The following is a 15,484-nucleotide window of genomic DNA, read 5'->3' as shown; positions in this document are numbered from 1 at the left end:
AGATGAATATTTTATATTAATACTTTGCATTTCATGTGATGATCTCAACACACTTAAGAAAGATGGGTAAGTATTATCATGCTCAAAGAGATTGTGATTTACCCCATCACAAGTAGGACAGAACTACAGCTGTTACCTGAGTGTCTTGACTTAATTCCATGCTTTAACCAATAGAAAAATGCTGCCTCATTCATTTAATTCTTTTAATTAAGCATTACATAAGGCAGAAGGTTTGGGAATGGTAATACCAGGATATGTGAATGCCTATCAAAATATTATGTCTTGAGATCTATTCTTGGACAACTGGTAGGTCAATAATTAGAACCCGAGAAGTGTGAAGATATAATTGTCAGCAGGTAAATCTGATTTACCTATTCATCACTTAGATACTACAGTGATTAACATTATAGGGAAAACTAAAATGGATAGAATTACACCCACACAGAGTTTTCTTTGTTGTTAAGAATGCAGTTCTTTTAAACATTTTGGTCTTGATTTTCATGAAAGGTCTTTATCGTTTCCCCATTTACATTGTTCAGATCCATTTAATTCAAATCATTTCTCATTAAGAGTAGTAATAACTCATCAATCTGTTAGCAAAAGCTTTTTATGTTACTTTTCATAATGCTATAGAATGGCCTATTTTAAATCTTGAAATATTATAAACCACCAGATTGTTAATTGCTTCAGATGCTGTGAAAAATAATTACTCCAAATTATTTTTGATATTTAATTGGCAGTGTAATGATTTAACTAAAGACCTAACTATACCATTTCAAATTGGGCAGTGTGGTGGAAAAGTAGATTGTAAAATTTTACAAGTGAAAATATTACATTTCCTGTAGACTTTTCACATTTACTAGAAAACTACCACTGATGGATCTCCAGTTATCTCCATGATAAAAATACAATGTTCAGTCAAACAGCGCCAATATAGCTAAAACAAATGTGAGGTACAATTTCTGCTCCATACAGGTTATGTATTATATATAGCTAATGTATCTAAAAGAGCATGTGTGTTGATATTTTTGCTATTTGTAGTGAAAATTTCCCCTGTCTGATGCAAGTTGTTCAGGCTGAGAAAGTGTGTGTGTGTATGTTCACCCAGTTGATTTATACTCACTTTGCTGCACACCTTTAAGGCTCCTGGATGAAATTTGATATCTGTTGATTGTTTCAGGCAATGTGGGAGCCATACGGGTAATACCATTTTCACAGCTAGGCTATAATATAATTCCTGAAAACAACCTCCCCTAGAAGGTGGCATGTTTCAGCAAGAGATATTTTTAATTTTAGATAAGGGAATTTTCTGGTACTGAAATAGTATGAGTGCATGTAATACATATCATAAGTATACAGTTCTCTTTCGTCTGCATGGTTTATTTCAACTACACTTTTTTCTGTAAAAAATGTTTATTACCTTGTTTAGACACAGTCTAAAGCGCTGTGTAAAGGCATGCACGCAACAAACTTAAAGTGTCAATGTTTCAGGGAATGTAAATTATTTTCAGAATTTCAGAAATTGAGAAGGGATAAGTGGAAGGAGAAAATGTTGGGCTGGTGTCAAGCGATAGCTCGTAACCCTCACAGACTCCCAAACATCACAAGAACACCCGAGGTCTCAGGTGATGCTTCACATACCTCTACCTTGGTGAGTGAAAAGTTATGTTTCATGACGGCATGCAGATGAACCTCAAAACTGCTAAAATAAATTTTAAGAAAAGTAGCGTTTGTCCATCATCTTTCTATATTTGAATCACTTTGGCATCATTTGCTATTTTTGGTTTTTCACTTGCCAGTTTTCCCTCTTTTCTGTCATGCATCGTCCATTCCATTTTTCATGCCACAATCTTAATCTTGTCTTAGTAATAAGAAAATGTCTGAGATAAACCTGTACTTTTACTCTCTTTGGTTTGAAAAATGGTATCAGACTGTCAAATGTGCCCCACTGTGACTTGATTAAGGTCTGCACCTGCAGGTGTTACTCATACAAGTAGACCCATTTAGGTCAGTGGACTATTCATACAGTAAAGACAATACAGGTTGCAGAGTCTGGCCCCTAGCCAAATGGCTCTAGCACCAATAAAAATAGTTTGGGTATTCAGTTCTTTTAAAACTGTACTGAACACTACCTGTCTATTAGAAGAGTATTGAGTTGAATATTTGATACACTGTGGATGAAATTTTAGAAATGCTTACAATTTCTCTTTGCTAAAATGGAAAGAGGACACTAGCTGGAAGCCCAGTTTCTGATGTAAAACAAGACCTGGCTCCTGCTGGATATGAATAGTGTAATCCTCTTAAATCAACTTATTTTTTCCCCTTTTTATTTAATGCTGTGGTTGTAGGTTTATTATTCAAAAACTTTGTAACAGTTAATTAAGTTTAAAATGAACATGTTAAGACTTACATTTGTGACGCTCTCTCTCCAAGATGTTACAGTATGGTATATGCATTGGTTACATGAAATTGAGTGTTAAATTGGCCTCCTTTGAAGTTTCATTCAGTCTTTGTCACTTGTTTTGACTTGGGCATTTATTCTATGAAGACACTTCTCTTTTTATTGAAATTCCTATTGTAACTTTTGTGTTAATGTGATGGAGAATTGCTCCTTAAAGGAAAACAAATGATCTGTTAGTTTTCCCATTTCAGGAATATTTAACATTTTCAGTGTTTTACATGAGGCAGGCATTTCAAGTCAAGCATTACTAAAAAGATGTCAAGAAGAAACATTAGAACAGGGAACCAGAAAGAAGAGAACAGTTGTCGAAACATGGAGCTGACATCAAAACAGAAAAGCAAATAATTGTTTAAAACCAAAGGAGTACTTGTGGCACCTTAGAGACTAACCAATTTATTTGAGCATAAGCTTTCGTGAAGTGAGCTGTAGCTCACGAAAGCTTATGCTCAAATAAATTGGTTAGTCTCTAAGGTGCCACAAGTACTCCTTTTCTTTTTGCGAATACAGACTAACACGGCTGCTACTCTGAAACTTGTTTAAAACCAGGTTTCTTTACAGAGGCATGTGGTCGTATGGGAGGTGCTGGAGGAGGAGAGGGAACATACAGAGCTGCAGCAAGATACATAGCAGAGATTCAAATTCTGGTGAAAAAGCCCCTTTAGGGTTATTTAACCTGGCAAAGTTCACTAGTTTCTTGGCATTCATGTACTATATTCTGTTGGGATGAAAAGCAAGCCAGATAATTCCAGATTGTTATACTTAATGTTTATATAATTCCAAAGAATTTAAGATAGTTATATTTGGAGATGAAATGTACTTTATCTGAAAGTAAAAGGAGAGAGGAAGAGAGAGTGAGAGAAAAACAAAACTTGTGAGCCCTGAATCCTATTCAAGTGTGTTTCCCATTCACTTTGATGGCGATAATGTTTGGTGAACTCCAGGTGCTAAAGAGAATTTACCCCACCACATAATTTAAATACATGAAAATCTGTATTTAGAGCCCAATTGTGTCCTTAATTCCTGTTACAGTTCTTATCAATTTGAATATCTCAGAGCAAAGCACTACGGTCAAGCAGGCAGCAGTTGGAACTTGTAATTGGGAGGTCTGGATTATATTTCCAGCTCAACTGATTAATGATAGCTTGAGGGGCCAGTGAGGTTAGCTGGCATTTATTTATTGTATGTATCTATTTATAATTATTAAAAAATTACAGTGGTATATATCTATATGAGAAATGTATATGCCTGTAGATCTAATTGTATTGTACCCTCCCCCAATCCTTTTGTGGCCTTAAGCACCCGGTATTCACACCTACTGCAATGATTTTTGTACAAAAGATGCCTTGTGCAGTGTCATTTGAAAACCAATAACACACTTGTAAATAATATAATTGTAAAGTATGTGTAAGAATACTCTATGTGAAATTATGGATGACTCACTAATAGGTGACTAAAAGGTGTTTCGACGAGACATGTCAGGTGGAATTGGTAAACAGGTTTCTCTTAATAGTTTAAAAAAAAAAAAAAAGAAAGGGGGACAAGATACTTTCAAATCTTGGGGGTGGGAGGTGGGGAGGGAGGCTTTTATTTGTGCTCTTTGTTTGTCGTTGTTCTCTCTTGGGACTGAGAGAGGCCAGGCAGAAATCCATCTTCTCCAACCCATCCTAATCCAAGTCTCCAATATTGCAACCAGTATAGGTAAGCCTGGCAAGGCGGATTAGTTTATCTTTTGTTTTATGTGAATTTTCCCTGTGTAAAGAGGAAGGTTTATTCCTGTTTTCTGTAACTTTAAGGTTTTTCCCAGAGGGGGATCCTCTGTGTTTTGAATCTGAATACCCTGTAAAGTATTTTCCATCCTGATTTTACAGAGATGATTTTTACCTTTTTTTTTTTTTTTAAATAAAATCCTTCTTTTAAGAACCTGACTGATTTTTCCATTGTTCCAAGATCCAGGGGTTTGGGTCTTTGATGATTTTGTAACCAATTAGTTAAGATATTATTCTCAAGCCTCCCCAGGAAAGGGGGTGTGTAGGACTTGGGGGGATATTTTCGGGGGAAGACGTCTCCAAGTGGTCTCTTTCCCTGTTCTTTGTTTAAAATGGTTGGTGGTGGCAGCACACTGTTCAAGGACAGGCAAAGTTTGTACCTTGGGGAAGTTTTTAATCTAAGCTTGTAAGTATAAGCGTAGGGGGCCTTTCATGCAGGTCCCCACATCTGTACCCTAGAGTTCAGAGTGGGGAACGAACCCTGACATGGTGGCAGAGCGGTGGGATCATTTTGAACCAAAAGCACAAACCTGAAGAGGTCTTCTTTTAAACTGAGAGCAGCTAGAGGGTTTTCTATCTATTTGGAGACAGAAGTGTTAGTTTTTTTACAAAGGGATTTTTCTTTTTTGAGCTAGAGTTTTCTCTACCTAAAGGCAGGGTAGCTAACCTCCTGCAGAGAAATTCACAAGTTTTTTTTTCCCCCCTAACTCTCAGGTATAGCTAGAGTTAAGCACAAGAAAGCAGGAAAATGACTACCAATGAAGCAGCTAATAAACTAGAGCTAGCCAGATTCGAAGCTGAAGAGAAACAAAAAGAGCATGATAGACAGAGGGCCTTAAGGTGCTTGGAGATGGAGGCAGAGAAATCCAGGGTGGAGGCAGAGAAAGCTGCCCACAAAAGAGCTATGGAGGAGAAAGAAAAAGAGAGGAAGCATGCACTGGAGATGGAGCAGGCAAGGGCTCAGCAGAATGTACCAACCAACCCTAGCAATCCTGCAGATACCTCTTCCCATCCCAGAAAGTTCCCCACCTATAAGGCAGGCGATGATACTGAGGCCTTCTTAGAAAACTTCGAAAGGGCCTGCCTTGGGTACAGCATCTCCACAGACCAGTACATGGTAGACCTGAGGCCGCAGCTCAGTGGACCGTTAGCAGAGGTGGCGGCTGAAATGCTAAGGAACACATGAACAGTTATGAACTTTTTAAAACCCAGGTGAGAGTCAGAATGGGGCTAACACCTGAGCATTTCGTCGGCGGTTCAGAGCCTTAAGGTGGAAACCAGACGTTTCATTTACCCGACATGCCTACCACATTGTGAAAAATTGGGATGCCTGGATATCGGGAGCAAGTGTTAAATCTCCAGAAGATATGTCCTTCCTAATGCAAATGGAGCAGTTCTTAGAGGGTGTTCCTGAGGAAATAGAAAGGTACATCCTAGATGGGAAGCCCAAAACTGTAATCGAGGTGGGGGAGATTGGAACCAAATGGGTGGAGGTAGCAGAAAAGAAAAAAAACTAGTAGCAGTTGGAGCGGCTATCAGAAGGGGCAACCCAAAACAAAACCCTATCACCGGGGGCAACCCAAGGCCCCACCTACATCCCAAGGAAAACCCCAGGCACCTTATCGTCCCACCACACCACTCTCCAGCAACCCACCTTGCCCCAGTGACCAGTCAACTGGGCGATGTTTTAAATGTAATGAGCCAGGGCATGTGAAGGCCAACTGCCCCAAGAACCCCAACAGATTACAGTTCATTGCACCGGGGTCACACCAAAGGTCCTCAGGTCCAGATGCCCTTAGAGCAAAGGGAAACTGTGAGTGTGGGCAGCAAGAAGGTTACAGTGTGGAGGGACACTGAAGCGCAGGTGACAGCTATCCATCAATCCTTAGTGGACCCCAGCTTAATCAACTCAGAGGCCCAAGTGACGATTCAACCCTTCAAGTCCAACTCTTTTGATTTGCCTACTGCCAAGTTGCCTGTCCAGTACAAGGGCTGGTCAGGAATGTGGACTTTTGCAGTCTGTGATGATTATCCCATTCTCATGCTGCTGGGGAAGACTTGGCCAACAAGGTAAAGCTGGCCAAGAGGGTGGGAATCGTCACCCGCAACCAGACTAAGCAAGCTTCCACACCTATCCCTGTTCCTGAGCCTTCCACCAGTGCCCCGTCTGTGTTACCAGAGACCCAGATGGAGGAGGTGGAACTGGATCCCCTGCCAACGACTGTAACGGCCGTAGTGGATCCAGTCCCAGAGATCCAGCCAAAGCCAGTCCCCGAACCAAAACTGGTGAAGCAAGCAGCACCAGAACCATTGCCAGCACTGAGTCCAGTGCTTGCAACCCCATCTACAGCTCCAAAACCAGAGGGCACCACTGAGCCTGCACTGGCAGCAGCAACAGATGATCCTACAAAACAGGCTCAGCCAGAGCCTGAAATACCCCAGAGTGCACCAGCGGAGAGCGGTTCACCATCAGTGGAAACAGCCCCATCACCTGCATCACTTCCAGAGGGACCAAGCCCAGGTCCACTATCCAGTGAGGAACTAATGTCTCCAGCATCAAGGGAACAGTTCCAGGCTGAACAGGAAGCAGATGAAAGCCTCCAGAGAGCTTGGACGGAGGCACAGTGCAACCCACCGCCTCTCAACTCTTCTAATAGATCCCAGTTTGTTGTAGAAAGAAGACTTTTATACAAGGAAACTCTTTCTGGTGGGCACCAGGAAGACTGGCATCCTCAGAGACAGTCGGTAGTTCCAACTAAGTACCGGGAAAAGCTCTTGAGCTTAGCCCACGATCATCCTAGTGGCCATGCTGGGGTGAACAGCACCAAAGACCGTTTGGGGAGGTCATTCCACTGGGAGGGAATGGGCAAGGATGTTTCTGCCTATGTCCGATCTTATGAGGTATGCCAAAGAGTGGGAAAACCCCAAGACCAGGTCAAAGCCCCTCTCCAGCCGCTCCACTGAAGTTCCGTTTCAGCAAGTAGCTGTGGATATTCTGGGTCCTTTTCCGAAAAAGACACCCAGAGGAAAGCAGTACATACTGACTTTCATGGATTTTGCCACCCGATGGCCGGAAGCAGTAGCTTTAAGCAACACCAGGGCTAAAAGTTTGTGCCAGGCACTAACGGACATTTTTGCCAGAGTAGGTTGGCCCTCCGACATCCTTACAGAATGGAACTAATTTCCTGGCAGGAACTACGGAAAGCCTTTGGGAAGCTCATGGGGTAAATCACTTGGTTGCCATCCCTTACCACCATCAAACAAATGGCCTGGAGTTTGTAACCAACCTACAAAACACCCTTCGAACCTCTTTAGCCATTGCTAAAGAAACCCTACAGGATGCTCAAAAAGAGCAAAAAGCCTGGTATGATAAACATGCCAGAGAGCGTTCCTTCAAAGTAGGAGACCAGGTCATGGTCTTAAAGGCGCTCCAGGCCCATAAAATGGAAGCGTCGTGGGAAGGGCCATTCATGGTCCAGGAGTGCCTGGGAGCTGTTAATTATCTCATAGCATTCCCCACCTCCAACCGAAAGCCTAAGGTGTACCATATTAGTTCTCTAAAGCCCTTTTATTCCAGAGAATTAAAGGTTTGTCAGTTTACAGCCCAGGGAGGAGATGACGCTGAGTGGTCTGAAGGTGTCTACTACGAAGGGAAAAGTGCTGGTGGAGTGGAAGAGGTGAACCTCTCCATGACCCTTGGGCATATGCAGCGACAGCAGATCAAGGAGCTGTGCATTAGCTACGCGCCGACGTTCTCAGCCACCCCAGGACTGACTGAACGGGCATACCACTCCATTGACACAGGTAATGCTCACCCAATTAGAGCCCAACCTTATCGGGTGTCTCCTCAAGCTAAAATTGCTATAGAATGGGAAATCCAGGATGTGGTACAGATGGGTGTTATCTGCCCCTCTGGCAGTGCATGGCCATCTCCAGTGGTTCTAGCTCCCAAACCAGATGGGGAGATATGTTTTTGCATGGACTACCGTAAGCTAAATGCTGTAACTCTCCCAGACAACTATCCAAAGCCATGCACAGATGAACTATTGGAGAAACTGGGACGGGCCCAGTTCATCTCTGCCTTGGACTTAACCCGGGGTACTGGCAGGTACCGCTGGATGAATCCGCCAAGGAAAGTTCAGCCTTCATCACACTTGTCGGGCTGTATGAATTTAATGTGCTCCCTTTCAGGCTGCGGAATGCACCCGCCATCTTCCAAAAACTTGTAGATGGTCTCCTAGCGGGATTGGGAGAATATGCAGTCGCCTACCTTGACGATGTGGCCGTATTTTCGGATTCCTGGGCAGAACACCTGGAACATCTACAAAAAGTCCTTGAGCGCATAAGGGAGGCAGGACTAACTGTTAAGGCTAAGAAGTGTCAAATAGACCTAAACTTAGTGACTTACCTTGGACACCAGGTGGGTCAAGGAACTATCAACCCCCTACAGGCCAAAGTGGATGCTATCCAAAAGTGGCCTGTCCCAAAGTCAAAGAAATAGGTCCAATCCTTCTTAGGCTTGGCTGGATATTGCAGGCGATTTGTACCGCAATACAGCCAAATCGCCACCCCACTGACAGACCTAACCAGAAAGAAACAGCCAAATGCAGTTCAGTGGACTGAAGAGTGTCAGAAGGCCTTTAACCAGCTTAAAGCGACGCTCATGTCTGACCCTGTGCTAAGGGCCCCAGACTTTGACAATCTGTTCCTAATAACCACAGATGCGTCCGAGCGTGGTGTGGGACCAGTTTTAATGCAGGAAGGACCAGATCAAGAGTTCCGTCCTGTAGTGTTTCTCAGCAAGAAGCTGTCTGAGAAGGAAAGTAACTGGTCAATCAGACAAAAGGAATGTTACACCATTGTCTACGCTCTGGAAAAGCTACACCCATATGTTTGGTGACGGTGGTTCCACCTGCAAATCGACCGTGCTGCGCTACAGTGGCTTCATACCGCCAAGGGAAATAACAAAAAACTTATTTGGTGGAGTTTAGCTCTCCAAGGTTTTGATTTTGACATACAACACATTTCAGGAGCTTCTAACAAAGTGGCTGATGCACTCTCCCTTGAAAGTTTCCCAGAATCAACTGGTCCAAATTGTCCTTAAGAAGAGGGAAATATTGTTAGTCTTTATACAGTTAGTAGTACATTTAGACATGCATGTGTCTTATTAACTCTGTTTTCTCCTAGAGCTCTAGGAAGAAATCACAACCAGCGTTTCACCCTATCTGTGATTTGAGGGGCGTGTCATAAATATAAAGGGAAGGGTAACCACCTTTCTGTATACAGTGCTATAAAATTCCTCCTGGCCAGAGGCAACACCCTGTTACCTGTAAAGGGTTAAAAAGCTCAGCTAACCTGGCTGGCATCTGACCCAAAGGACTAATAAAGGGACAAGATACTTTCAAATCTTGGGGGCGGGGAGGGAGGCTTTTGTGTGTGCTCTTTGTTTACGTGGTTCTCTCTTGGGACTGAGAGAGGCCAGGCAGAAATCAGTCTTCTCCAACCCATCCTAATCCAAGTCTCCAATATTGCAACCAGTGTAGGTAAACCAGGCAAGGCGGATTAGTTTCTTTTGTTTTATGTGAATTTTCCCTGTGTAAAGAGGGAGGTTTATTCCTGTTTTCTGTAACTTTAAGGTTTTTCCCAGAGGGGGATCTTCTGTGTTTTGAATCTGAATACCCTGTACAGTATTTTCCATCCTATTTTACAGAGATGATTTTTACCTTTTTTTTTTTTTATAAAATCCTTCTTTTAAGAACCTGACTGATTTTTCTATTGTTCCAAGATCCAGGGGTTTGGGTCTTTGATGATTTTGTAACCAATTGGTTAGGATATTATTCTCGAGCCTCCCCAGGAAAGGGAGTGTGTGGGGCTTGGGGGGATATTTTGGGGGAAGACGTCTCCAAGTGGTCTCTTTCCCTGTTCTTTGTTTAAAATGGTTGGTGGTGGCAGCATACTGTTCAAGGACAAGGTAAAGTTTGTACCTTGGGGAAGTTTTTAACCTGAGCTGGTAAGAATAAGCACAGGGGGCTTTTCATGCAGGTCCCCACATCTGTACCCTAGAGTTCAGAGTGGGGAAGGAACCCTGACATGTGCTCTGCGTACAAAGAAGCAGACTGTATTGAAGAATACTTTGCCATTTTTATGTGACGTTCATAAAGTTCCAGAGGACAAGAATGTTCCAACATTGATTAGTAAGCTCTTGGGTAAAGCATTACATGTGTTTAATGAAATGCCTGTTGGTAAGGCTTTGCAATAAGATGACTTTTAAAAGACTACATTGCAAAGGTCTCAAATTACTCCTGAAGTGTATAGATTGAAATTTAGAGCCCTCAAAATGCAAGACAAGAGGAGTCAGAGAGAATAAGCATGTAAATTGTGTGATTTGGACAAAAAGTGAGCCAAGGGGAAGGAAGCAGGGAATTATGGACAGTTGCTTGATTGTTTTGCAGAGGAGCAGTTCCTGAGCATATGTTCTGAAGAAGTCAGATACACTGTTTGGGATAAATCCCTGGACTCTGTCCAAAACACAGCACATCTGGCTAATTCCTCCGAACAAGCCAAAATGTCAGACCTTTGTAAATTATTTGTTTTGTTAGACTGTAGAATTCTCGGGTTAGAGACTGTGTATTTTCTTGTATATAGCAGTTAGCATGCTGGGGTTTCACTCTGGATTGGGGCCCTGGAGTGTTATTGCAAAATAACTATTAAATAATTATAATCAGTCTTGGATTTCCCTTAACCTCTCTGCGGCTCTATTTCCCAGTCTGTAAAATGAGGCTATGGATCTTAAATACTTTTTAAAGCATAAAAAGTGATGAAAAGTGCTAGTTATTGTTATTACTTATTTAATTCTACTAGTAGGGTACAATTTGAGTCTTGGGGTGACATCCTACCTCCCCTGAAGTCAATGTAAGCTTTGCTATCAACTTCAGTGGTGCCATAATTTTATCCTTGTTTGGTTTAAGTATACTCATGGTATAACTGTTCCTTTGTGAGCTCTTTCTCTACCTTTTGTTAGAGAATGTTTAATTTTTCCACTTTTGTGGCAAAACCGTATAATGCAGAGGAGGTAGTGGGCTCAATGTAAGGGATGGGTTCCTTCCTAGCATATTGACAACTATAGAGACTGCCTGGGCCATATTGCTCAGATACAACAGCAAAATGGATCAGGAACCTGGGAATGGATAACCCATCAGGAAGAGGATAATTCTCAGTAGCCAGGGGAGGTAGATGGGTCTTTGCGACTAACCCTTTGGGACCCAACTCCAGTTACACTCCTTACCTGCCTTTGCAAGGTATTTTGCAGGTGTTCATGGAACTCTAAGGCTGCAATGTCCTTGGTATCCCAGTGGAATAGATAGAACAGGACTATTGGACAGTTCTTGATGAGTCATGAGCCTCATATCTGAATGAGCTCTGCCTACTCAGCAGGGTTAAATCATGTGCATGGGCTCAATCCCTACTCTATTGCTATTTTTAGGGGGGTGGTGGGGGAGCTGGTGTGGGGGCAGGTTTTGTGGCAGTAAGAGCCATCGTTCCACTGCATGTACTGTAGAGAATGACTTTGTTTTTGAAGAGGGAGTGGATTGGGCGATCCAGTAGGTCTTTTCTATCTTTTTATATGATTTTGTAATTCTGATGTGCATTTATGGTCCTTTATATTTAAATCCAATGCACCTAAAACCTCCTCACATTTTCTCTTTTAGAATTTCATAGCATTGTGACCATGCTGAGAACCAGTACTCTGGTCACTGTAAATCCAATTAGCTCCCCCAGAGAGGGCCTGATTGAGGGAAGGAGTGGCTAATTACTAGATCAGCTAGGGCTGGGGAGTGCTAAGGAGATAATTAGTCCATTAACTGCAAAAGTAGAAAAGGAGCACAGGAATGAAGTGCATAGGAAAGAGAGAAAAAGAAAGGCCAGCAGCATCCAGGTAAGGGAGATCTCTGCATGTAAAGATCTCTTCCTTCTCCTGTCTCTGGCAAGAAAGGGATGATGAATGTATGTCACTATAAATAGAATTGCTGCATGGAAATGTAAAGGGTTAGTAGTTGATATAATATAAATAAATTACATGGCAGCAGTTACAAACCAGAGGTGTTAGAGCCATTTGTGCAGGAACTCAGGAGCAGAGGACACACCCTGTCACAATGATCATGATAAACATTCATTCCTATGCCTTGTTTGAGGAGTTATTATAGAGTGGGAAGGTCTGATTAAGAGTGTTACATCTTTACAAAAATGAATTGTTCCAGTCTAACTTTTCTGCTCCACTGTTTCACTTCCAACATTACCCAGCTAAGTGCTTCTTCGGTCAGGAACCGAACTGCTGGTGGTTTACCGAATTTCCATCCAGTTTAACAAATCCTGTAAATCCATTCATCTCTCTGTACTCACTTCTATGAGTGTTGTGGATTTTCTTGCATCTTGCAGAAGATCAAGTATGCTTTAAATTGCTGATAGCAGCTGTAAGTATTCTCCCCAAAGTCAACTATGGTACCATGCTTTGTGTGTGTGTGTGTGTGTGTTTGTATCCACCTATGTATGTGTGTTACGGAGAGGCAGTGGCAGTTTCATTAGAAACTGCATTTAGCTTCCATTTTTAGCCCTATTTTAAATTCCCAGAAGATTAATGTTTCCTCTGAAATTCTGCAGGCTGCATTTCATCACAGGAACTTCCTAGAATTCACAAAATTACTGTATTTTGAAATAATATACTAGCTCTTCCCTTTTTAAAAAATATTGCATTTTTTGTCTATTTTCGCAAAAAAGATTGGCTTAGAAATTCCAAATATGTTCTGTTGGCTTTTCTAGGTAGAAATACCTTTTAGTGTTTTGGAGGAAAGAGAAACAGGTTTATGTGGAAATTACAAATATATAATAAACATAAAAGCACATATGATACTTCTGTGACAGTCCAGTCAGGTTCAAGGTGCAACCTATATCAGTGAGGAGTTGTATCATCACTTCTCCTGCAACCCCAGGCACCTTACAATGCCTTGTTACTCGAGCCCCCAACCTGGGACTTTCACAAGCAGGTCACACCCTGAGTGTCTGTGTGCTTACACAGCTCTGGTTCAGCTGCTTTGATCCTAGCAGCCTCTTTTCAGCCCCATTCTGGCTTCCATCAGCCTTATTACAACAAACAAGATGACCCCAATGCACCTTCAGTCCCAAATTTTCATTGCTTCTGATTCTACCATGTTTATTTACAAAGAAAACAGATAAATAGTCACCCCCTGCCCCCCCCCCCCAGTCTGAGTGGGAACTGTTCCTTCCTTTATTTGGCCACACACTTGAAAACATATCAATGAGTATCCATAATTCCTCCTGTAGTATTAATACATACATTTTATAATGATATTCATCACCAGTGTGTTATAGGCATTTGTAAAAGACCTTACTGTGACTGGGTGTCTGGAATGGACCACACTGAGAATGCCACACTCAGGGCAGATTGCAAGAAACAGGGCAATCTCTCAAAACTGGTGGTGTATTCTGTAATTAGATTCACTAAACCAATAACAAAAGAGCTTCTGTAGCACCACACTGGTTAACAAGAAGCCAAACACAGTCCCCTTCAGGCATTCCAGCCCTTGGCTCCCATCCAAACAAATAGGTCTAATATAGTGAGAGATTACTGAAAACCCAAGTCACCATATATAAGATTCTACCCAAGGGTTCAGACATTTACCCCATGGTCAACATATATTTCAGATCTTACCCAAATATCACACAGTCAGCCAATCCTTAGTAAACTAACTAAAGATTTTATTAGTAAAAGAAAAGAAGAGAGTTATTGAATGGTTAAAGGATCATATACATATAACATGCAACTGACGAAGTGGGTATTCACCCACGAAAGCTTATGCTCCAGTACGTTTGTTAGTCTATAAGGTGCCACAGGACTCTCTGCCGCATATACATACAAGTGATTTTTGGTGTTCATAGATCAGGATCATAGCAGTGATGGAATAGACTGCTGGTTTGCAAAAGTCTGGTAACTTCCAAAAGACTGGAAGGTCCTCAGTCCATAGTTCAGAAAACTTCTTTTAGTTATAAATCCGCAGTTTAGAGAATTGGAGGAGGAAAGAGGCAAAATGGAGATGTCTCCGGTGTCTTTTATATCCTCTGCCATATGCATGGAAATTTACAGTCCCAAACAAAGCCCACAGCCCCTGTGTATGGAAAGTTACTGACAAAGATGGAGTCTGAGGTCACATGTCCATATCACATGCCCTTACATGTTTTGCTGAATCACAGGGGTCGCCATTGGTTCCACGCTGTCTGACGCGTACTCAGGAACAGCTATTTGGAGAGTTGATTTTTAATGACCCACCAAGCTTGAATAGTCTATTCACAATGGGCTGGAGAGACTGTATGTAAATTACCTTGTGGGTGTCACCCTAAGAACAAACACATTTGTGGTACAAATACATAGCTAATATGCATAACTTTAAATACAAAGATGATACATGGATTTAACCATGATAATCATACTTGACAGACTAACTTTTCCATTGATACATTACATGATACACTTTGTACAAGATTTCTTGCAATTATATAATAATGGTATCAATAATAATAATGTAAATGATTTTTATACAGTGTCACACTTACATGATACATTAATATTGTATTCAATCAGTTGATTCAGTTGGTTATTATTTGAGGTTTAGATTCTCCTGTCTTTGTAGCTCAGATAAAGTTTCTCTTCCCTGGTGGGATGTAACCAACCTGTCTCTTCCCCCTTGTTGATAGCTTTGTTTATCTGATACATAAATGTATTCTCATTGTCTTTCAACGTACTTTGGAAGTAACTGTCCAGTGGCAAAACTGCATTCCTTTGTCTGTGGCGGGGTAGCTCCTGTGTGACTGGCAAACATTTTAAGAATTATAATTTATGTCCATAACTTTGAATCAGTTGCAACTACATCACACAATGATATGAATAAGTGGTGAGTTATAAGCTTTCCAGTGACATATTACAGGTAGCTTTTAGATGCAAATGATAACAGTAGTGAGGTGGGGTACAGTGGGCTGGTCAGGCCAGTTGAAACACACTGCTGGACATCAGGATGCCCCTTGCCTTCTACCCTTGGGCTGTTCTTAATGTCACAACTTCACACTAAATTAGGCAGGAAAGAGAATTACTAGCTCATTCAGACATGTCTAGGAAAGGAGGAGCTTAGAGGGGAAAAGGCAGAGGAAGGGCTTACCCAGCCTATGGGTCAGGAAGTATGGGGGAAGT

The 15,484-nt window shown here is 41.8% G+C and overlaps 1 protein-coding gene across 2 annotated transcripts in view; it reads left to right on the top strand.

The window, feature by feature from the left end:
* The window catches only part of MARCHF1 (membrane associated ring-CH-type finger 1), a 270,963-nt gene that overhangs the window by 77,664 nt on the left and 177,815 nt on the right, over positions 1 to 15,484 (top strand). For both annotated transcript variants that reach the window (XM_073341532.2, XM_078852497.1), the window contains exon 2: positions 1,512 to 1,651. In XM_073341532.2, coding sequence (XP_073197633.1) covers positions 1,550 to 1,651 — 102 coding nt within the window. In that variant the 5' untranslated portion in view covers positions 1,512 to 1,549. The remainder of the gene's footprint in view (positions 1 to 1,511; positions 1,652 to 15,484) is intronic.

Source organism: Lepidochelys kempii, chromosome 4 (genome assembly GCF_965140285.1).
Source record: "Lepidochelys kempii isolate rLepKem1 chromosome 4, rLepKem1.hap1, whole genome shotgun sequence".
Taxonomy (NCBI): Eukaryota; Metazoa; Chordata; order Testudines; family Cheloniidae; genus Lepidochelys; species Lepidochelys kempii.
The sequence above is the reverse complement of the archived record's forward strand: the minus strand, read 5'-3'. Positions and strand labels throughout refer to the sequence as shown.